The 21,577-nt window shown below is 45.8% G+C and overlaps 4 protein-coding genes across 4 annotated transcripts in view; 2 read left to right on the top strand and 2 right to left on the bottom strand.

Annotated features, from left to right (window-relative positions):
* The window catches only part of LOC113837940 (ephrin-B2-like), a 423,845-nt gene extending 419,187 nt beyond the window's left edge, over positions 1–4,658 (bottom strand). Inside the window, exon 1 of the mRNA XM_035453628.1 lies at positions 4,528–4,658. Coding sequence (XP_035309519.1) covers positions 4,528–4,658 — 131 coding nt within the window. The remainder of the gene's footprint in view (positions 1–4,527) is intronic.
* LOC118239749 (ephrin-B2-like) overlaps positions 1–21,577 on the top strand; it is a 222,944-nt gene that overhangs the window by 17,627 nt on the left and 183,740 nt on the right. The window lies entirely within an intron of this gene.
* LOC113837941 (mothers against decapentaplegic homolog 1-like) lies at positions 13,877–19,904 on the top strand. Its single transcript, XM_027433755.2, has 5 exons — positions 13,877–14,276; positions 14,916–15,179; positions 17,933–18,049; positions 19,486–19,707; positions 19,894–19,904. Exons 1-5 carry the CDS (start codon positions 13,877–13,879, stop codon positions 19,902–19,904), a joined length of 1,014 nt encoding a protein of 337 aa, XP_027289556.2.
* Positions 20,270–21,577, bottom strand: part of LOC113838618 (mothers against decapentaplegic homolog 1-like) — a 6,267-nt gene continuing 4,959 nt past the window's right edge. The window contains exon 4 of the mRNA XM_035453529.1: positions 20,270–20,286. Within this exon, the coding sequence (XP_035309420.1) occupies positions 20,270–20,286 (17 nt within the window). The remainder of the gene's footprint in view (positions 20,287–21,577) is intronic.

The following is a 21,577-nucleotide window of genomic DNA, read 5'->3' as shown; positions in this document are numbered from 1 at the left end:
ACCTGAATGGAGAAACTGGCTCACTTTGTTTAATGACTAAAGCAGAATGCATGGAGGACCAGCACTAAAATCCAGTTCCCTCACACACACACTACAGGGGATAGAAGGTAGTATCAGTAAACTTCCACAAGGAGTCCCTCCTGGACCCGGCCAAGGCCGAGCTGCTCCAAGTTCTGCACACTCCAGGAGAGTGCAGAGCCTATGCCCATGGCGGATGTCTTCCAGCCTCTGATCCAGAGACTCCTGGCCTGATTATGGCACCCAGTGATCCAGCGGGCTGAACCACGTAAGGATGGACTCTCGGGGCAGCGCCAAGCTTTGCATCCCACCGGCAGTGCCCGCCTGCCTGGCTCCAATCACGGCCCTGCTCCCCATTTATGGTGCTCTCTCCATGCAGCTCCCCTTCTCAACTCCCCGCCACCCCCAAAAACAGAGCCTCCAAAGCTCCACTGCAGACATCTGGGTGGAATTTCCTTCCCTAACTTGCACAGTGCTCTAATACATAGAAAATCCTTTAGAAAGAATTTTTGGGAGGCCTGCTCCTCTGATATGCTAGCACTTAGCAATTCTCTCTACATCAGTGGCCACAGCTCAGAAAACTATACACTTAAAGACCAAAATAGTGAGTAAACAAAAGTCACCACTCTCTCACTAACACATAACAAACAGAAGACACTCCTCTCCAGATGCTAGACAGGTATACTACTGTTTTGCCCTCTCCCCCAGACAAGCCAATGCTTCTAATCCTTCCTGCTGCACACACAAGTATAGTGGTCAAAACGAACCCAAAAACATACTTATGTCGCTCTGTGGCTCTGAGTGGGTTCTTGGGAATTTCTTTAATCTACAGTTAAATATAAATATTAAATCCAGACCGGAGGAGGCAGGGCTGCCTCTCAAAGAGGCTGTGAATTAAAGTGCAAAGTGTGGAGAGGCAGCCAGGCAGGGGAAGGGGGGAGGGGCAGCCCATCGCTAACATTGAGAAAGCAAGGGTGACTTCTGTAAGCACCCGAGCTAGCATCATCCTCAGCCACCACGGGGGCCCCAGTCTGGGTGGCAACAGCAGCGCTCAGGTCACAGCCAGGCTTCTTGGAGCAGCACCAGGTGCCTATAGATGCCATTTAGCTGCAAAGATGACACGCCAAGGAAGCAAACATAACACTTACATTAAAACACAAAAAAGGGCCTACTGGCAACAGGTTGCCAGGAGCAACCCAGCGTCTCCATACACTTTTAGGGCTGAGACCAGAACTCCCCACAGCACTTTCTGGCCATAGTTGGAAGATGAGGTAATTGCAGCACCCACGTCAGGTTCGCAAGACCCTGGTCGCAAATCCCAAAGGATGGCTGGCATTTTCTAAACCAGAGAGCACCCTTGGAGCCCAGACCTAAAGTTAGTCTCAGCCCTGACTTTCTCCCCTCCTTTCACTTTGCTAAGCCAAAGTCTGATCAAGGGATTAGCGACAGCCAAATACAAAGGCTGCAGAGTTGACTGGGCAAGACTCTGAACTTTCCCAAAACGCTTTGTTAAAATGGAGCCAGCTGTCCGTACCTCTCTGAGGCTGGGACACGAGTTCCGAGGCGAAGGGAGACGCCAGCTTGCAGAGGGCCGCCTGTCCGAGTTAACACAGCCAGCGAGCTCCCCCGTGCACATCCTGGCTGTGGAGCAGACTCCTATTCGCGCCGCCTCCAGGAAACTGCGGGCCCACTGTCCCCTCCCCAAAGGGACATTCCACTGTCCGAGACCCCCCAATGTCTGTCGCTTTCCCTAGGGGTCCTAGCTCAAGTGCTTCCCAATAGCACAACATCTCTGCCGGCTCCAGAGCCCGCCCATTGATGTGCGTCTGCAGCCCCTTTAGTGGCGAATTCCTCCGTTCTCCAAAAAGACAGTAGGGCCGGGGAGAGCCATCAGAAACCTTTCTCGAGGTGCCACCCGAGTCGCCAGGTTATCGGGCACCCAGGAGCACTTGAGTTTAGAGCCCCAGGAAGTCCAGCTGGTCCCCACGTAAGGAAACGTGGCGGGTTAGGGGTGGAGGACACGCGCCTCGGGGTCTATAAATAGGCTCTGAGGCATCCTCCCGCCTGGAAAACATAGTGCCCCCCCCGGGACATGCCCGGGCCAGGTGAGCAAAAGGATCCTGGACGCCACATACCTGGAGTTGGAGGAATTCCAGTAGATAGGCTCTAAAACTCTCGGACTGGAGATCACAGTTCTGCAGAAAAAGCATCAAAAGTTCACAAAAGGACTTCCACACGGAGTACCTCCTGGACATGGGCATGGCCATGGCCTGGCCAAGCTGCTCCCAGTTCTGAGCACTCCGGGACAAGTGCGGAGCCTATGCCCGTGGCTGATGCCTTCCAGCCTCCTGGCCTGATTATAGCACCAAGGGTTCCAGGCGGCCTGAACCAGAGTCAGAATGGACTCGCCCACCAGCAGCTCCAAGCTTTGCATACCACCAGCAGTGCCCGCATGCCTGCCGCCAATCCCGACTCCTCTCCCCATTTCTGGTGCTCTCTCCATGTAGCTACCCTTCTCCACTTCCTGCCACCCCCAAAAACAGAGCCTCCAAAGCTCCATTGCAGACATCTAGGTGGGATTTCCTTCGCTAAGTTGCAGAGCGCTCTAATACATAGAAAATCCTTTAGAAAGAATTTGGGGGAGCCCTGCTCCTCCGATATGCAAGCCCTTAGCAACTCTCTCTGCATCGGTGGCCACAGCTCAGAAAACTAGTGAGTAAACTTAAGTCACCACTCCCTCCCTAACACAAAACAAACAGAAGACACTCCTCTCTATTGCTAGACACGCATAATACTGCTTGCCCCCTACCCCCAGACAAGTCAATGCTTCTAATCCTCCCTGGTGCACACACAAGTAAAGTGGTCACAACGAACACAAAATCATACTTATGTAGCTATGTGGCTCTGAGGGGTTTTATGGGGATTTCTTTAATCTGCACTTAAATATAAATATTAAATCCAGACCGGAGGAGGAGGGGCTGCCTCTCAAAGAGGCTGTGAATTAAAATGCCAAGTGGAGAGAGGCAGCCAGACTGGGGAAGGGGGGAGGGGCGCTCCCATTGGTAACATTCACAAAGCAAGGGTGACTTCTGTAAACACTCAGCCAACACGGGGGGGGGGGTCCCAGTCTGAGTGGCAACAGCAGCGCTCAGGTCACATCCAGGCTTCTTGGGGCACCACCAGGTGCCTATAGATGCCGTTTAGCTGCAAAGATGACACGTCAAGGAAGCAAACATAACACTTACATTAAAACACAAAGCAAAACAAAAATCTATACCAGACTACATCAAAGAAGGCCGCAGTAACTTTAATAAAAAGGGCCTCTGGCAACAGGCAAAAATATCTATTTTGGGGCATTTACAAGTGAAGAGTTTTTGCCCTTTCGAAAGGGAACCTGTTTGGTCAATTATGTTGGTGAATTTGAAATTTACCACTTTCAAGACAGTACCAGCAGTTCTTTGCTTATGGTGTAATTACCAAATCAAAGCATTCATCTCTACTCTGAAGCCACTCACCAAACCCTCAACTGCAATTAGGCCATTGATTTTGCTTCTAATCTCAAAGGTCTGCCTCCAAGCCAGGAGCCAGCCAGTGTCTCCACACACTTTCAGGGCTGAGACCAGAACTCCCCACAGTACTTTCTGGCCATAGTTGGAAGATGAGGTAATTGCAGCACCCACGTGAGGTTCCCAAGTCCCTGGTCGCAAATCCCAAAGGATGGCTGGCATTTACTAAACCAGATAGCACCCTGGGAGCACAGACCTAAAGTTAGTCTCAGGCTTGACATTCTCCCCTCCTTTCACTTTGCTAAGAGCAAGTCTAATCAAAGGATTAGCGACACCCAAATACAAAGGTTGCAGAGATGACTGGGCAAGGCTCTGAGCTTTCCCAAAATGCCTTGTTAAAATGGAGCCAGCTCTCCGGACCTCTCGGGGTCTGGGCCACCTGTTCCAATGTGAAGGGAGAGGCCAGCTTGCAGAAGGCAGGCCTCTGGAGTTCCCCGACAGCCGGCCAGCTCCCCCGCGCACATCCTGGCTGTGGAGCAGACTCCTATTCACGCCGCCTCCAGGACACTGCGGGCCCACTGTCCTCTCCCCAAAGAGACAATCCACTGCCCCAGACCCCCCAATGTCTGTTGCCTTCCCTCGGGCCCTAGCTCTGGTGCTTCTCAAGAGCGCAACATCTCTGCTGGCTCCAGAGCCCACCCATCGATGTGCGTCTGCAGCCCCTTAAGCGGCGACAACCCCCGATCTACAAAAAGACGGGAGGCCGGGTAGAGCCATCAGACACCTTTCCGAGGTGCAACCCGAGTCGCCAGGTTATTGGGCACCCAGGAGCACTTGAGTTTGGAGCCCCAAGAAGTCCAGCTGGTCCCCACATAAAGAAACGTGGCGGGTTAGGGGTAGGGAACAGGTGCCTCGGGGTCTAGAAACAGGCTCTGAGGCATCCTCTGGCCTGGAAAACATGGCGGACCTTGGGTGAGCAAAAGCGATCGTGGACCCCACTTACCTGGAGTTCGAGGAATTCCAGTAAATAGGCTCTAAAACTGTAGGGCTGGAGATCACAGTTCTGCAGAAAACCATCAAAAGTCCACAGCAGTTCTTCCACACGGAGTCCCTCCTGGACCAGGCCATGGCCATGGCCATGGCCAAGGTGCTCCCAGTTAGGCACACTCTGGGACAAGTGCGGAGCCCATGCCTGTGGCAGATGCCTTCCAGCCTCTAATCCAGAGCCTCCTGGCCTGATTATAGCACCAAGGATTCCAGCGGACTGAACGGTAGTCAGGATGCACTCACCAGGCAGCTCCAAGCTTTGCATCCCACCTGCAGTGCCTGCCTGCCTGCCTGGCGCCAATCCCGAGTCTGCTCCCCATTTCTGGTGCTCTCTCCATGTAGCTACCCTTATCCACTTCCTGCCACCCCCAAAAACAGAGCCTCCAAAGCTCCACTGCAGACATCTGGGTGGAATTTCCTTCGCTAAGTTGCAGAGCTCTAATACATAGAAAACCCTTTAGAAAGAATTTTGAGGAGCCCTGCTCCTCCGATATGCAAGCCCTTAGCAACTCTCTCTTCTTCGGTGGCCACAGCTCAGAAAACTAGTGAGTAAACATAAGTCACCACTCCCTCACTAACACATAACAAACAGAAGACCCTCCTCTCCAGATGCTAGACACGCAGAATACTGCTTGCCCCCTCTCCCCCAGACAAGGCAATGCTTCTAATCCTCCCTGCTGCACACACAAGTATAGTGGTCACAACGAACACAAAAACATACTTATGTCGCTCTGTGGCTCTGAGGGATTTCATGGGAATTTCTTTAATCTACACTTAAATATAAATATTAAATCCAGACCGGAGGAGGAGGGGCTGCCTCTCAAAGTGGCTGTGAATTAAAGTGCCAAGTGGAGAGAGGCAGCCAGGCAGGGGAATTGGGGGAGGGGCGGGCCCATTGTTAACATTCAGATGCGAAGGGTGACTTCTTTGGCTACCCCGAGCTAGCATCACCCTCAGCCACCATAGGGGTCCCCAGTCTGAGTGGTAACAGCACTGCTCAGGTCCCAGCCAGGCTCCTTGGAGCACCACCAGGTGCCTGTAGATCCTGTTTGGCTGTAAAGATGACAAGCCAAGGAAGCAAATATAACACAACGACTTTAAAACAAGGGCCTTCTGGCAACAGGAAAAATGTCTATTTTGTGTCATTTACAAATGAAGAATTTTTGCCCTTTCGAAGAGGAACGTGTTTGGTCAATTATGTTTGTCATTTTGAAATTGACCACTTTCAAGACAGTACCAGCAATTCTTTGCTTATGGGGTAATTTCTAAATCAATGCGTTCATCTCTACTCTGAAGCCACTCACCATACCCTCAACTCCAATTAGGCCATTGATTTTGCTTCTAATCTCAAAGGCCTACCTTCAAGCCAGAGTCTCCACACTCTCCCAGGGCTAAGAACAGGATGGCTAGCATTTTCTAAACCCGAGCGCACCCTGGGAGCCCAGACCTAAACAATTGTCTCAGGCCTGACTTTCTCCCCTCCGTGCGCTTTGCTAAGAGCAAGTCTGATCAAGGGACTAGCGACACCCAAATACCAAGACTGCAGAGTTGACTGGGCAAGACTCTGTGCTTTCCCAAAACGCATTGTTAAAATGGAGCCGGAACTCACAGAGGCTGGGCCACTGGTTCTGCCGCAAAGGGAGGGGCCAGCTTGAGGAGGGCGGGCAGCCCGAGATCCCCCAGATCCACCGAGCTCCCCCGGGCATGTCCTCGCTGTGGAGCAGACTCCTATTCATGCCGCCTCCAGGACACTGCGGGTCCACTGTCCCCTCCCCAAAGGGACATTCCAATGCCCCAGACCCCCAATGTCTGTCGCCTTCTCTCGGGTCCTAGCTCCAGTGATTCTCAAGAGCACAACATCTCTGCTGGCTCCAGAGCCTCCCCATTGATGCTTGTCTGCAGCCCCTTTAGTGGCGATGTGCTCCGTTCTCCAAAAAGACGGGAGTATCGTGGAGAGCCATTAGACACCTTTCCCGAGATGCCACACGAGTCACCAGGGTATCTGTCACCCTGGAGCTCTTGAGGTTAGAACCCCAGGAAGTCCAGCTGGTCCCCACGAAAAGAAACGTGGCGGGGTAAGGGTGGGGGACGGGCGTCTCATGGTTTAGAAACTGACTCTGAAGTATCCTCCCGCGTGGACCACACGGGAGCAAAAGGGATCGTGGACGCCACTTATCTGGAGTTGGAGGAATTCCAGTAGATAGGCTCTAAAACTGTGGGACTGGAGTTACATTCAAAGTTACATTGAAAGTTACATTTAAGGACACTGATACTGACTCCCTATCTACTTAAAACTCTTTTAAGATGGTAATCAACAATAAATCCAGCAGTTTCCCATTCTTGAATACAACTTCTGTCTCCTCAGGTCTCCAGCAAGTTCTTCCCCATATTCTCATATAAAACAACTGAGCACCCCGTTCATCATCACCACTCTGGTCTCCTTTGGTTTTTAAAGTAAAATGCCAAGGACTTTGGCAAAAGGAGAGAAAGGTAATGGACTATTAGTGTTATGGAATACGAAACCCAAATCATGGGTGAGGGTATCAAAATGGATTGAAAGTCATGAGACACAATGGCAGTCCATTACTTTTCTCAGCTTTTGCCAAAGTCCTTGGCATTTTACTTTAAAAAGCAAAGGAGACCAGAGAAGTAATGATGAATGGAGCATGTCAGTTGTTTTATATAAGAATATGGAGGAAGAGCTCACTGGAGACATGACGAGACAGAAGTTGTGTTCAAGGAATGGGAAAGTCCTGGATTTATTGTTGATTACCATCTTAAAACAATTTTAAGTACATAGGGAGTCAGAAGCAGTGGTTTCGAATGTAACTTTGAATGGGAAGGCAGGTCTAGACACAAAGTACGTGTCTTAGGTAAAATCTAGCAAAAATACGAGAATGTGGTGATGACTGATGGAGACATTCAGGGGTTAAAACAGCCTTTCTTACTAATAACACTGTTAAGGTTGATGGTGGGGGATGCTTTGTTGAGCAAGCTGTCATGCATTGTCCCTGTCGTCTACTCTCTGAATGCTGTTCCCACTCTAAGATCCAGAGTTCTCAGTTAATTGATTCTAATGTCCTATAGGAGAAGGGCAAAGAATTGAGGAGGTGAGAGTGGTCTTTGCAAGGTGAGGGGAAGGCCCTGATGAAGGAGTTGCAAATTGAATAGCTTTACTTTTCATGGTTAACATGGGACATCTCCTGTAGAGAGAAAGTTAATCCGTTTCTTGAGATTGAGGGCTTTAAAATTGCCTGAGAAGTTCACACAGTAGATGATGTGAAATTAGATAGCAATTTATAATCCATTAGGTCAAAACATTTGCTAATTTTTTCACTCCATGAAATTAGGTCTTAGAGAAATTCCTTGTTAATTTTCTGAGACAGGGTTTCTCTATGTAGCCCTGGCTATCTTGGAACTTCCTCTGTAGACCAGACTGGCCTTGAACTCAGAGATCCAACTTTCTCTGTCTCTTGACTTCTGGGATTAAATATATGCGCCACCTCCACCTGGTTAAATTCTTGGTTACTATTGTGTGTGTAATATGGAAGCACATTGGGAATTTTTAGCTACAATTCTTGTATATGTCTATCTAATTATAAATATAGTAATTGGGTAGATACATACATTGAGACTAATCTGTGCCTTTTCTTTCGATACTGTTAATCTTGATAATATAAAGACATAATCAAGTCTATGCTCAAGCCATGAATTCCCCAAAATTCATTATTCATAAACTATAGATAAAGAAAACATATAAAAATAATTAACTTCTTTCCTCAATTACTTTTTTTTCCTCTCCTGGTATCTGTATGTTCCTGTATGTTGTGGATTGTCCCTGGGTAGCCAAAAGATACTGAGAGAAGGGAATAAATGATCTCATTCTTATATTAACTTTCAGGTCGAAGAACAATTAAGAATTGTTGAAGAACAAAGAAAGATTCATGAGGAAAGGGAGAAACTAGAACAAGAATTACAACACCAACAAAACGAAATGCAAATAATTAACCAGAACAAGTTAAGTCCAGGCAAAACCTGTCCTTCTCATTAAAATCCCAGGATTGAATGGCAGACTCTGAATTTTATACAAAGAAAAATGAAAAACTTCGTATTGTAGCTTCATGTTGAAGTCATTTTTTTTGTATTTGTTTGTTTGTTTGTTTTAATTTGAAAAGTTATCTTGTTCTAATAGGGGCTATGCTCTTCAATCCCTTTATTTTTCCTATTTTTCCTCCATTATGTCAGATCATTATCAAATCATTGCTGTCTTCTAGAAGTGTTGTAATTTTCACCTGTTGGAATTATGTACTGGTTGATGGCCTGCTGAAGATCAGGTAACTTGGTGAGTAGCTTGGTCTGGTCACTGACCACTGACTTCAGGGTTATACTCTGTTTACTACATAATGATGCTGTTTTGCTGAATTTTTGGTTTTTTATACATTTATAAAAAAAGAAAAAGTTGGTAATTGCATTGCAAAATTCCCAGGGTTTTTCTGGACCTGTGTGGTTTTGCTACAGCAGTCTCCTTGTGATACTGCGGCTCTTGGTGTTCGGAATAAGAGATAAGGATAACAGTTGGCCACCTGCTACAGAAGTACCCACAAGGCAGTGTGGTCTCTGTTGAACTTTTGTTTCTTTCACTGACAAAATCAAACCAGCATTCCTCACTGTAAATAAATGATTTTGCTGAATCAAGTCTTAAATTCATATGTTTAGGCATTTTTTTAAGTTCTGGTAAGTCTCAAGGCTGGCTTTATTTAGAAGCATTAGAACTGTATGAAATTTCCTCCATTTATATTTTTCACAGGGTTTCTATGTACATTAAATAAACGTGTGAATTAGTACTACTGGATATTTTTACAGACACTACTTTATGCTGATAAGAGTTAAAACATTAATTATTATCATTGATAAATCCTAAACCTGTACCTATGTTATAGAAAAAAGTATTATTGCCACAAATCATACTTAATAAACACTAGAAAATATGTTGTTAAAATTTATGGACTATTAAGTTACTTTCAGAGAATGTGGACCATCAGATAAAACTTGGCTTTGTATGTTCAACAGGGCTAAAATAATCTTTATCCTTTCATTTTTATTTGTGGGATAAACATATTTAAAGTCACTCAGTTTTTGTTTGGGGTTTTGTTTAGGTATTTTTGCATGTGGAAAGTTAGTGATAACCTGGATTTTATACAGCAGAATCTGCCTCATCTTTTTGTCTTTTGAAACTTACTAGTATTTAACACTCAAGAAAAGGCCATAAAATGCTATTAGAGGTGCTTAGGCATGGCATAGTGAAGACCCCAGTCCCTGGAGATAGTCATACCATTGTTTAATATTGAAAATGTTGCTTGAGATGATTAAATGGTAGATTATTTTGTGTTTGCATGATATGGAAAATGCTGTTGTTTCAGTTTTAATTCTTCGATATAATAAAAAAGAATGATAGAATTTTAAGTAGGCATGAGGTATAGTGAGGTTTTAGTAAACAGGGTACCCTGTCACTCTAAATACCTATTCACTTAATTTACCTGCATAGATTATAATACTTAATCTCATAACATGAGTTAGCTCAAACCATTTCCTTTCTATACTTTATTCTTCTGAGGTAACTTTTCAATTCACATTCATTATTCCTTGGTTATATATTCAAGGTTTTGGAAGTGTCCATTAAAGTTGCTTTTGCTCTGCTTGTGTTACAAGCACTGTGTCTGAAGAGTAGCCTGGGGTTCAAATACTTGACATCAGCCCTTTTGTGCCTTTTATTCCATCATTAAGTTTCTTCTGCTACATATGAAAGAAATCACAGTGGCTAAATAACACATCTCAATGTCTACTATTAGAGACTCCTAGATACTCAATCTGTGCTTAGTAACTGATTACTGTTGTCCATCAGACTACAGAAAAAAAAGCATATCATTGTTAATAATATGTACCCACCTTTTACTGTGCTACAACAATATAGTGATTTGTTTTCTCCTTTTGTTCCACCACTTTTGTGTACACATTATGAAGGTTAAGAGATTTTTTCACAATTTATTAGCAATTCAGATGTTCCCTTTAATTCCCAAGTTTGTTTTCTTAAGTTATTTTAATTTTTTGATGTGTTACAGAATTAACTATTGGCTGTTTATTTTTATTATAGTATTTAAAATTTGTAGTTTTTACCATTAATATTGTGTAGTTTGCAGAATTCTCAACTTATAAACTAAACCTTAAAATTTTCTTGGTGTGAGGACTCTTCAATGCTTCAAATGAAGGTTCCTAGGCAAGGACTATAGTTTCCCTTAGGATGTAGCAAATGAGCCTGTGCTGTTCTGAGTAATGTCTTGGTCACTCAACTGTACTAGTATATGCTGTGTGTATGTGTCTGTGTGGCCACCAGTGAACATTTTCCATTGTGCAATTAGCTTGAGCTACTGGTATTCAGTTGTCTGCAATTCTATTGTTTTCTACTCAGAGCCAATTGTGCACTTGGCATAACTGGTTATGAGACTGTTGAAGATGGGAGTTACCACCGCTCCAGGAAGTCATGTGAATACTTGATACTAGGTTTACTAACTGGAAAGGACCTGAAAGTACTGCTGAAGGGCAAACACAGGGAGATGGATATAGCTGTTCCCTGGCAGTAGAAGGCTTATCTTTCCATTTGTTGGAATTCCATTTAACTGGTCTTGATTCTTTGACATCTGTGACGTGTGTTGATGGTTTTAGAAGTGACTTGTCCTGGTGAAGGACACTGGCACCCTATTTTTGGTTGCATTGGCTAATGCACAGCACCATACGTTTTTTAGATAGTTGCCATTTGCTTGGCATGAATGGGATGCTCTCCCTCTTGTGTGGTGTACAGTGAGGTTGCAGTTACTAGAGTAAGTCATTTGTGAAACAGCAACAGATCTGGACAGAATCCTGTGTTCCAGCCCCCAATTCTTTCTAAAGCAAACCCCAGTGCTTTTCTATTCATTAGAACGTTCTGCAAGTTACCAAAGGAAAGTCCACCCGGATATAGTTGGTGGAGCTTTGAAAGCTCTGTTTTGGGGGGTGGCAGGAAGTGGAGAAAGGGAGCTGCAGGGAGACAGGGCAGGAAATGGGGAGCGGGGTCGGGATTGGCGCCAGGCAGGCGGGCACTGCGGGTGGCCTGCGAAGATTGGCGCTGCCCTGTGAGTCCATCCTAACTTGGGTACTGCCGGCCTGATCACTTGGTGCCTGAATCAGGCCAGGAGGCCCTCGATCAGAGGCTGGAAGGCATCCCCCACGGGCATAGGCGCTGCACTCGTCACCAAGTGTGCAGAACTGGGAGCAGCTTGGCCAGGGCCATTGTCGGGTCCAGGAGGGTCTCCACTTGGAAGTCCTGTTGGGGACTTTGGATGGTTTTCTCCAGAACTGCCATCTCCAGCCCAACAGTTTTAGAGCCGATCTACTGGAATTCCTCGAACTCCAGGTAAGTGGCGTCCAGGATCCCTTTTGCTCACCTGGCCTGGACCTGTCCCGGGAGTCCGCCATGTGGTCCAGGCGGGAGGATGACTCAGAGCCTGTCTCTAGACCCTGATGCGCCCGTCCCCCACCCCTACCCCGCCAAGTTTCTCTAGGAGGGGACCGGTTGGACTTGCGAGCCCAGCTCCAAGTGGCTCTTCCTGGGGATCCAAACTCAAGTGTTCCAGGGTGCCTGACTCCCTGGCGACTTGGGTGGCACTTTGCTAAAGGTATCTCATGGCTCTACCCGGCCCTCCCTTCTTTGTGGAGAATGGAGAACGTTGCCACTAAAGGGGCTGCAGAGGCGCATCGACTGGCGGGCTCCGCAGGCAGGTACAGATGCTGCGCTTTCAGGGTGTGGGTAAGGCACCGCCCGGTTCCCCGAGGGAAGGCAACAGACACTGGGAGTCTGGGGCATTGGGATGTCCCTTTGGGGAGGGGACAGTGGGCCCGCAGTGTCCGGGAGCCGGAGTGAATTGGAGTCTGCTCCCAGCCCTGACGTGCACCGCGGAGCTCGCTGGCTTGAGGGAACTCGCTGCCTTGCTGGCTCTGGCTGCCCGCGCTCTGAAAGCCAGCCTCTCCCTTCGGGTCAGAAACAGAGGCCCAGCCTCTGCGTTGAGCTCAGAGCCATGCCCAGTCAATGGCGCTGCTTTTAGTATTTGGGGTGTCGCTAGTCGCTAGATCAGACTCGCTTTTTGCAAAGCACAGGGAGGGGAGAAAGTCAGGCCTGAGACTAACTTTTAGGTCTGGGCTCCCAGGGTGCACTCTGGTTTAGAAAATGCCAGCCATCCTTTGGGATTTGCGGCCAGGGTCTCTGGAACATCACGTGGGTGCTGCTATTTCCTCATCTTCCAACTATGGCTAGAAAGTGCTGTGGGGAATTCTGGTATCAGACCTGGGAGAGTGTGGAGACTCTGGGTGGCTCCTCGATCTTAGGGCAGACTGAGTATAGTACTCAGGCCTGTACAGGCAGTCACTCTAGGCACTCAGCTAGCTCCTTTGCCACAAATACCGTATATTCCACATGACTTTACTCATTTACATGCTGGTTTCTATATAAACTGGGTCACACATTTACACTTTACTCTTGTATCTGTCAGTTAATAGGTCAGTCTCCCACAAGATTTTAGGTTGGAATCGTTGTTTTCATTTTTTTGCAGTTTTCTGCTTGGTGTCGGTTGAACCTTGTCACTTGCAAATAGGCTTGTGGTGGTAATATGCAAATTGCCTGAGTGATAGCTGTGCCCCAAACACTGACATGACCTTTGTCCAGGGCATGGTGCTGTTCTGAGCAGTCTGTTCTCTTCCTCTTGTAAGACGGCCAATCCTGTTGCTTTCAGGCCCCACCCTTATAATCTGATTTAACCCTGGTGAGTTCCTTAGCCACTCCAAGTCAAGTACAGTGGGTTGCAATGGGCACTGGAGCTTTAATGTATGTTTTAGGAGAACACATTTCAGCTTCTGGCATGATAGAATACACATTCTCACGAGCTTAGCCTGGGGTTTCATCTCGCTAATAAAGTCACCCAAGTGTGAAGCTGAGCAGTATTATCCAGGGAACATCAAAGTGCTTAGTATCTGGCACTTATCAGTTAATCATGGTGTGTCTAAAGGTGATTTTAAAGACGGTTTCCTATCCTTTCTTTTGCAGGTGCTAACTTTGGGTCCCTTCTTGGAATAGGAGGAAGAGCCGTTCTCTACTTTTCAGAACTACGGAAAAACTAAAGAGAACCGATTTCAATAAGCTGAACTCTCTTCTGGCCTCTCCCCTTTCGAGACATCACCACTTCACCCTGTAAGAAGCCTGGAGAATTAGACCAGTCGCTATGAATGTGACCACCTTGTTTTCCTTCACAAGTACAGCTGTGAAGAGACTTCTAGGTTGGAAACAGGGTGACGAAGAAGAAAAATGGGCAGAGAAAGCTGTGGACGTGTTGGTGAAAAAATTGAAGAAAAAGAAAGGGTCCATGGAAGAGTTGGAGAAGGCCCTGAGCTGCCCGGGACAGCCAAGTAACTGTGTCACCATTCCCTGCTCCCTGGATGGCAGGCTGCAAGTGTCCCACCGGAAGGGATTGCCTCATGTCATTTATTGCCGAGTGTGGCGCTGGCCAGACCTCCAGAGCCGCCATGAACTGAAGCCTCTGGATTGCTGTGAGTTTCCTTTCAGTTCCAAGCAGAAGGAGGTGTGCATCAACCCCTATCACTATAAGCGCGTGGAGAGCCCTGGTGAGTGGTGTGGACTGTGTGTGCCCCGTGAAGGCTCTAGAGATCAGAGCAATACCACCTTTCTCTTGTGGGGTGTAATTCCAAAATACCTTGGGGAAGTTTTGTTTGTATTCATTTATGCGTGTACAAAAGAGCACAGGAACTCTATATACTCAGCTTTCCCTCATTGTAACAAGTGTCTGTAACAATCACTATATAAAGAGGAAGGTTTACTTTACTTCATGACTTGATAATTATCAGCCCTTCTTCCCATTGGCTCCAGTTGCCAGAGTGTGTCATTCAGGATGGTTTTGTTGATGGATTGGTTCACCTAGCTGATGATTTCTGAGGGTCCCCAAGTATGGATGGTGTCAGATTTGGGTGGCCTCCCTCCCTGCTCCTGCTCCTGGGATGGCCAGGTGACTTTTCTCTCACAGGAACTTCAGAACCCAGGGGTAGACTGCAAATTTCCAGCTCAACTATCCAATAATATGTTGGTTTCCAAAGGCCTTTTGTAGTTTTGTGGAATATATACGTCATGTAAAAGTAAAGACTAGGGAATAATTTGCAAAGGCTTTTGTGTCCACTGCCTGTTTTAAGAAAGAGAAGATATAAACTAAACCTTTCTCATTTGTCTCCCTGTTTTCTTTCTGTCCCCAGTGCTTCCTCCGGTGCTGGTTCCCAGGTACAGTGAGTACAACCCTCAGCACAGCCTTCTGGCACAGTTCTGTAACTTGGGACAGAATGAGCCTCACATGCCACCGAACGCCACGTTTCCAGATTCCTTCAGGCAGCCCAGCACCCACCCGTTTCCCCACTCATCCAACAACAGCTACCCCAACTCCCCAGGCAGCAGCAGCAGCAGCAGCACCTACCCTCACTCCCGCACCAGCTCAGACCCAGGCAGCCCTTTCCAGATGCCAGGTAGGAGGGGGCATTCGGGGACGCTGCCTGCCTTGGGGAGGTGGGTGGGGGTGGCCTGCGGGGCAGGGGGCGCGGTGGGTGGAACCCTGAGCACATCCTGGTGAACCAGTGCTTGTAGAATATCAATGTAGGGAGGGGAGTTGTACATACAGCTGGAGAAGAGGATGGCTTGTTTGAGTCCTGTTAAGTTTTGAAACAGCTGCATCCTTGTTTGAGTGGCACAATTGTTCCAGTCTCGTTTCTCCATAAAAAGAAAGGGGAAAATGTCATGTTACACACAGTGCTGCTCTGAGAAGCGGCTTCGTCGAGCTTTTCCAACATTGAAGAACCCTTGTTATCAATGTAGCCGCAGAAGAGCTAATTACTGGGGTATCCGCCCTCCCCATTTAATTAGATTCATTTAGCCAGTGATGTAATCCCAAGAAATATGTACTTTTAACAGCAAGGAAATGCAACAGAAGTGATGGAGACCATCTGCTTGTTTAACTTAGCAAAGACAAAAACCTGTTATTTTACTGCTTGTTTAACTTAGCAAAGACAAAATCACTTATTTTCCTGTTTTAGTCATAACTGATGGTGTAATAGTGACTAATTAGAGGATTACACTTTTCAGATTACAGCTTAGTAAACAAGCATCTCAAATATTAGTGCCAGAGCTCTTGCCAGTCGACATCAAGAGGGACACGATAAATAAAAGGTCATCATGAAATGCATGGATATTTTTGTGAGGGAAAATGATGGGACAGGATGTTTATAGAGCCACTTAAGGTGCTTTACATTAAATTTTACTTCAGCATTCATGTTGTACCTTCAGAAATTAATATGTGATCCATGCTTTATTGCTTCCTCTTTTTTTTTAAGCACTTAGGTTTGAAATCCTGTTTATTTTGTTTTATGTTTTTCTGTTTGGGATGAAGATGGGAGACAGATTATTTTAATAACCAAACTAATAATATTTGCTCGTTCCTAGCCATCCATTCCCTGGCAAGCCCATTGGGTCTTCTGGGCGGATTAGTGGTGAAAGATCTGTTTTATAAGGCTTTTGAGCAGGGACAACCCCAGCGGAGGCCCAGTAAAAGAATCAAAGGCTATCACTAGATTTCCTTCTTGTCCTTGACTGTCAGAGATTAGCACAGGGCCTTGGGAGGAAAGAGCAAGGGCTTTGATCTGGTGGGGCTGGTAGAGCACCAGCAGGAATGACCCCTGTGAGCCCTGCTGCTGCCAGGGTTGCTATGGTGTAAGTTCAGTGGGTTCTGTTGAGAAGAGACTCCGCCTTTGCTCCTGGCTTGAAGCAAGCAGAGTTAACTTCACAGCTGCAGCAAGAGGTTAGAGTGAGAGGAGGGACTGACTGTGACAGTTCCAAGTCCTGTTGGCTCTCTGCTCTTCAGCAGCTGGGTTAAGATTCTGCCTGGGACTGGGAAGGGAGGAGCCGCCAGGGAGCCCTGGAGAAACTGAATTTGTTATTTGTGTTCTACAGTTGTCCCTAAGTATTTACCCAAGCATTCATGGATTCCTACTGCAAAATTTTGTTCTCAAGTCTCTGCTGTACATGCTGGGTGGGCTCACAAGCCAATGAGGAGCTTGGTTTTCAAGTCAGGAAAGGATTGCCCTGTGTTTCACAGTAAGAAAATGCCAGGCTTGCATTAGTGTGTGTGTGTTTGTGCGTGTGTGTGTGTTTGTGTGTGTGTGTGTGTGTGTGTGTGTGTGTGTGTGTGTGTGTGTGTGTGTTTTCAGTAATCATATTATTTGCTGGAAACTGCTCAGAAGGTTCTATCTAAATTCTGAAATGGAAGACAGCTGAAATAAGCTGATTTATTGCCTAGTGTTCTGTTATTGGGTATTTTTAAAGTTAGTCACTGCTTAAATGGTTGGGGTGAAGATAGTAAGATAGTAAGTTTAAATTCTTGAAAACCAAGTATCAATTAGTAGATTGTAGCAAGCAGAGAGCAAATCCCTGCCCATATGTTTGCTCTCAGGCCTGGGAGAGCTTTCCCCTACCAAATCCTGTCAGGAGGACTTACACCAGTAAAACCAAACCCCGGGCTTCCCGGGGTCTGCTGCACAAGAGCATATTCATAGGCTCTTCTTGGTGGATTTAAAGTGACCTGATCCTAGATAGTCATGGGACTCCAGGAACTGACTTACCTTTTATTCTTCTCACATAAATATCACTGGAAACAAAGTTTGGGGATGTGATTGCTTTCAGAAACTATACCTAAAGCCCAGTGTCTTCAGCATCTAGTCTTCTAGGGGTGGTGGTGGGAGAGGGGGTAAGGCAAACCCTGATGCAGCCAAGGTTGACCTTGACCCCTCCATCTTCATGTGCCAGTGTGTAGGCCAATCTTTCAGTAGGAGCGTGATTTGGTTTGAGTGATTAGTGATCTTGGCACAAGGAGGCAAGGACTTCTAGAGCCCAGGGGCTCACTGGCCCAGCAGCCTGGATTGCTGTAGAGTGATAGGGCTTGGAAGACCTTGCTCCCACACCCGACTACCAAAAAAAATGAGGGCTGACAAGATGGCTCGGTGGGCAGAGGCACCTGTTGCTATCGTGAGACGCACACGGTGGAGTGATTTAACTCCCTAAGTTATGCTCTGACCCCCACGTGTTCCGTTCACAACTATAAGTAAAAGTTATCCTCTGACCCCTGCATACATGTGCACACACATGCAGGTCTACTTACACACCAAATCTCTCAGCGCAGAGCAGAGTATGTGCCTGAAGCATGTAATTTTTTTTCTTTCAAACTTTGTAGCTGACACACCCCCACCTGCTTACCAGGCTCCTGAAGACGCCATGGCCCAGGATGGCTCTCAGTCAATGGACACTAATATGATGGCACCAGCACTGCCCTCCGAGATCAACAGAGGAGGTAAAATGAGTTGTCAGAGTGTTGTCTGTATGTCCTGTCTAAATGTTACTTTTACTCCTTTAGACATTTAAAAGGTAGGTGTTTGAGAAACATGGAAAAAAGTTTTGTTGTTGTTTCAAGCCTAATAGAAAGAATTCTCTAGAGCCCATCTTTTTACTTAAACTCTGTCACAGTCCAATATGAGATCTCAGAATTGAACATGGAGGTCTCAGATTCCCACTGGTCTCTAAAATGGCCGTAAGCAGTGCTCTGCCATCTTGTGTTATATAGTTAGTTGAAGAGAGTTTCCAGCATTGGGGGTTAGAAAACGGAACTGTCAGTCACCTGTGAAGACAATCTAAGATGCTGTATGTTAACCAGTGTTGAATAATCAGCCAAGACTTATTAGTTATCGAAAAATTAACAAGCATATCTGCGTCCTTGGACTGCTAATTTGCTTTCACCTCCAATAAATGAGTAAGTGATACATATTATCATATATACATTTATATACATATATGCACATATATCAAATAACTGTTTAAAATGCGTCTGTTTATGATTTGTAACCAATAAATGTGGGTTTGTACGGCTGTTTCACATACCTATATACACAGGAGGTTGTTAAAGATCTCTGTGCTTACAGAGATAGTCGGAGGAAATGATTGAGTCCTGTTTTACATAACAAATATATCTGTTATTTATATGCTCATGTGTTTTCCCATCTTCAGTAATTAAAAACTTGAGATCCATGTTGTCAGACATATCTTTAAGTTGGCCTCGAGGAACAGGCCATCCACTGTAGTTCAAAGCAGGCTCCCATGGGTGATCACATTAGAATCCATACAGCTGGTCTCCCAACAGTTGCTGTGGTGTCAGAAAAGACACACATATGCCACATCTGTTTTATGGCCTTATCTGAAAAAAAGTAATGGTATTTGTTTCCTTCTTTCTGTGCTTCACCACCAAAAAGGTTAAAGGAAAAGATTTTACCCCCTTTGCCCTCAAAGAACTTACAAGCAGAACTGAAGCTCATGTTCCAACCGTAGGTGGGGGATAAGTGCAGCTGGTCTCCAACAGCAGTCCTATTTAGGGCCCCTCCTGTTCCTGTGCCACTTGCTTTCTCATTGGTCACTGTGTTTCTTGTAGGTAGTGTGCCAGCAGGAGTGATTTCAATTATTTCTGTATGTCAATGTGCAAGTTATAAGTCATTTGTATTCAGCAAGTGCTGTTGCCCTGCTTGCTGAGCTGGTATATTGGATCTCTGCCAGTTCCCCAATGAAAGGAGAATGCCGCCCTTAGTAAGAAGTCCATTGGATCTCACAGAAATGACCCATGTGATCCTCGTAGTTGCCCCTCCCTGTCTTCGTTCCACCGTGCTCAGCCAGTTTTACAATGCGGTTTCTGGTTGGGGTGCTCCAGGTGTAACTGTGAGCAAATTTCTTTCCTTCTTGCAGATGTTCAAGCTGTTGTTTATGAGGAACCAAAGTACTGGTGCTCTATTGTGTACTACGAGCTCAACAACCGCGTGGGTGAAGCGTTCCAGGCCTCCTCCACAAGTGTGTTGGTGGATGGTTACACTGATCCTTCCAACAACAAGAACCGCTTCTGCCTTGGGCTGCTCTCCAACATTAACCGGAACTCCACAATAGAAAACACCAGGCGACATATTGGAAAAGGTGCGTGTCCCTTTACCCCTCCTGCAAACGTTCATCTTTTCTTCCTCTAGAAGTGACCCCATCAATCTTGTGGCAAATGCCAAATGTTCAGATGATGCTCTTTGAAGTATTTTTTGAATTCATATTATCTAGAAATTGTTCGAATCATTGATCTTAGTGGTTTTCCAACTCCCATGATATTGATAGGTGCCAGCTGACATTGCCATATTATTGTGGTGCACTATGCTGTCCTACATTTTGTTATAAGTGAAATATCTTTTAAAACAATTCTTACATTTACTTATTCCATGTTTGTGTGTGCGTGCGTGTATGTGTGTGTAAGCACCTTGGTCAGAGGACAGCTTGTGGAAGTTAGTTCTCTCCTTCTTCCATGTGGATACTAGGAATCAAACTCAAGTCATCAGGCTTGGTGGCAAGCAACTCTACCCACTGAACCATCTCAACATCCCAAATATCTTTCTTAGGGGACTTAACTATTTACTAATGTTAGATTAAAACATATCTATAACATTTCTTGTATTTATTATATGATTAAGTCAATGAGCATATGTGTGGGTAGTGCTCAAAGCTTAGCTTTCCCTGTGGAGTAAGGAACAGGCAAACAAGAAGGGGTGTGGCATTCCTTGGAAGTGTCAGTGTAAAATCATAATTTAATGACATGACGTGTGTTTATATGCTCTTGTGCTCTTGAGTCTGTATGGGAGCCTATCTATATACCCTCTGAATATGAATGTAGTTTCTACCTTGTCTGCTGAGAAGGCAAACATACAAAGGAGTAATAAGCACGTCTAGTGTCCTTATCATTGCTGCAGATGTCTATCCCCACTGAGTCAAACTGGCTGCTCCCAAATCTGTGATGAGCTGTGCCTGGTGCATCTCACGTGACACAAAGTGAAGAAAAGTTTCTGAAAATGTTGGTGCCTCTCAGGATATAGCTGTCCATGATGGGGTCTTCTGGGGTCCTGAGGACTAAAATCCAAGGATGCTCTGCTCCCTTACATAAAACAATGTAGTGTATCATGCAACATGCATGCTCAGCTCCCTTATATATAAACAGTGTAGTGTGTCATGTAACTTAGGCATGTCACCTTTCAGGCGCCCTTACACTGACACCTACTGCGGAGTCTACATCATGTAATTAGTTGTACTGTTGAGTGACTCTGGACAAGGCGAAGACTCTGCATGGTAATGTTGGTGCTATTAAAAAATCACTTTTGATATGTGCATAGTTGAGACTGGATTCCAGATCCAGACATAATGAAAAGAAACTATGATTAACTGCAGTAGTGGATCTTAAGAGACTGCTGGGTGTAGTGGTGCACATAACTCCTGGAACAGAAAATCAAGAATCCAAAGCCAGGTTGCACTACATACATAGTGAGATCCTGTCCAATAAGTAAATCCTTATTGATAATCCCATCCTAATAAAGAAGCGAATTAATAGGCAAGTTTGGAAGCTAAATTGACAGTGATTGCTAGAATGCAAACATCACCACTTTGTAACTAGCGTAGTAAGAATAGGACTGGTAACATGGCTCAGTGGGTAAAGGGGCTTGTGCCAAGCCTAACAAACTTAGTTCAATCCCCAGAACCACATGGTAGGAAAAAGCCAACTCTGACCTCCAAACACTAGATAGCACATGACTCGCACACACATAACACATATACTTGGAACAATTAAATGTATTAAGAACAAAATATGAAGAGAAATTTTATGAGAATCAAGGTGTTTGCATGTTTTAAAGTGTTTCTCCCCAAACTATTCTTGTTGTAAATAAAAATTAGCTGAGAATAAAATTAATTATACAGTGGATAAATCTGTATGGTCAGTAAATTGGTTGGTCCTCCGTCTTTAAGACACCCATGATAT

This window comes from Cricetulus griseus, unplaced genomic scaffold (assembly GCF_003668045.3).
Source record: "Cricetulus griseus strain 17A/GY unplaced genomic scaffold, alternate assembly CriGri-PICRH-1.0 unplaced_scaffold_1, whole genome shotgun sequence".
Lineage (NCBI taxonomy): Eukaryota > Metazoa > Chordata > Mammalia > Rodentia > Cricetidae > Cricetulus > Cricetulus griseus.
Note: the sequence above shows the minus strand (reverse complement) of the source record. Positions and strands in the feature narration are given on the sequence as shown.

Coding starts and splice junctions, on each gene's coding strand:
- LOC113837941 (XM_027433755.2), top strand. CDS start 13,877: ATGAATGTGACCACCTTGTTTTCCTTCACAAGTACAGCTGTGAAGAGA. Junction 15,180..17,932: donor CAGCCCTTTCCAGATGCCAG/GTAGGAGGGGGC, acceptor CAAACTTTGTAG/CTGACACACCCCCACCTGCT. Junction 18,050..19,485: donor CTCCGAGATCAACAGAGGAG/GTAAAATGAGTT, acceptor TCCTTCTTGCAG/ATGTTCAAGCTGTTGTTTAT.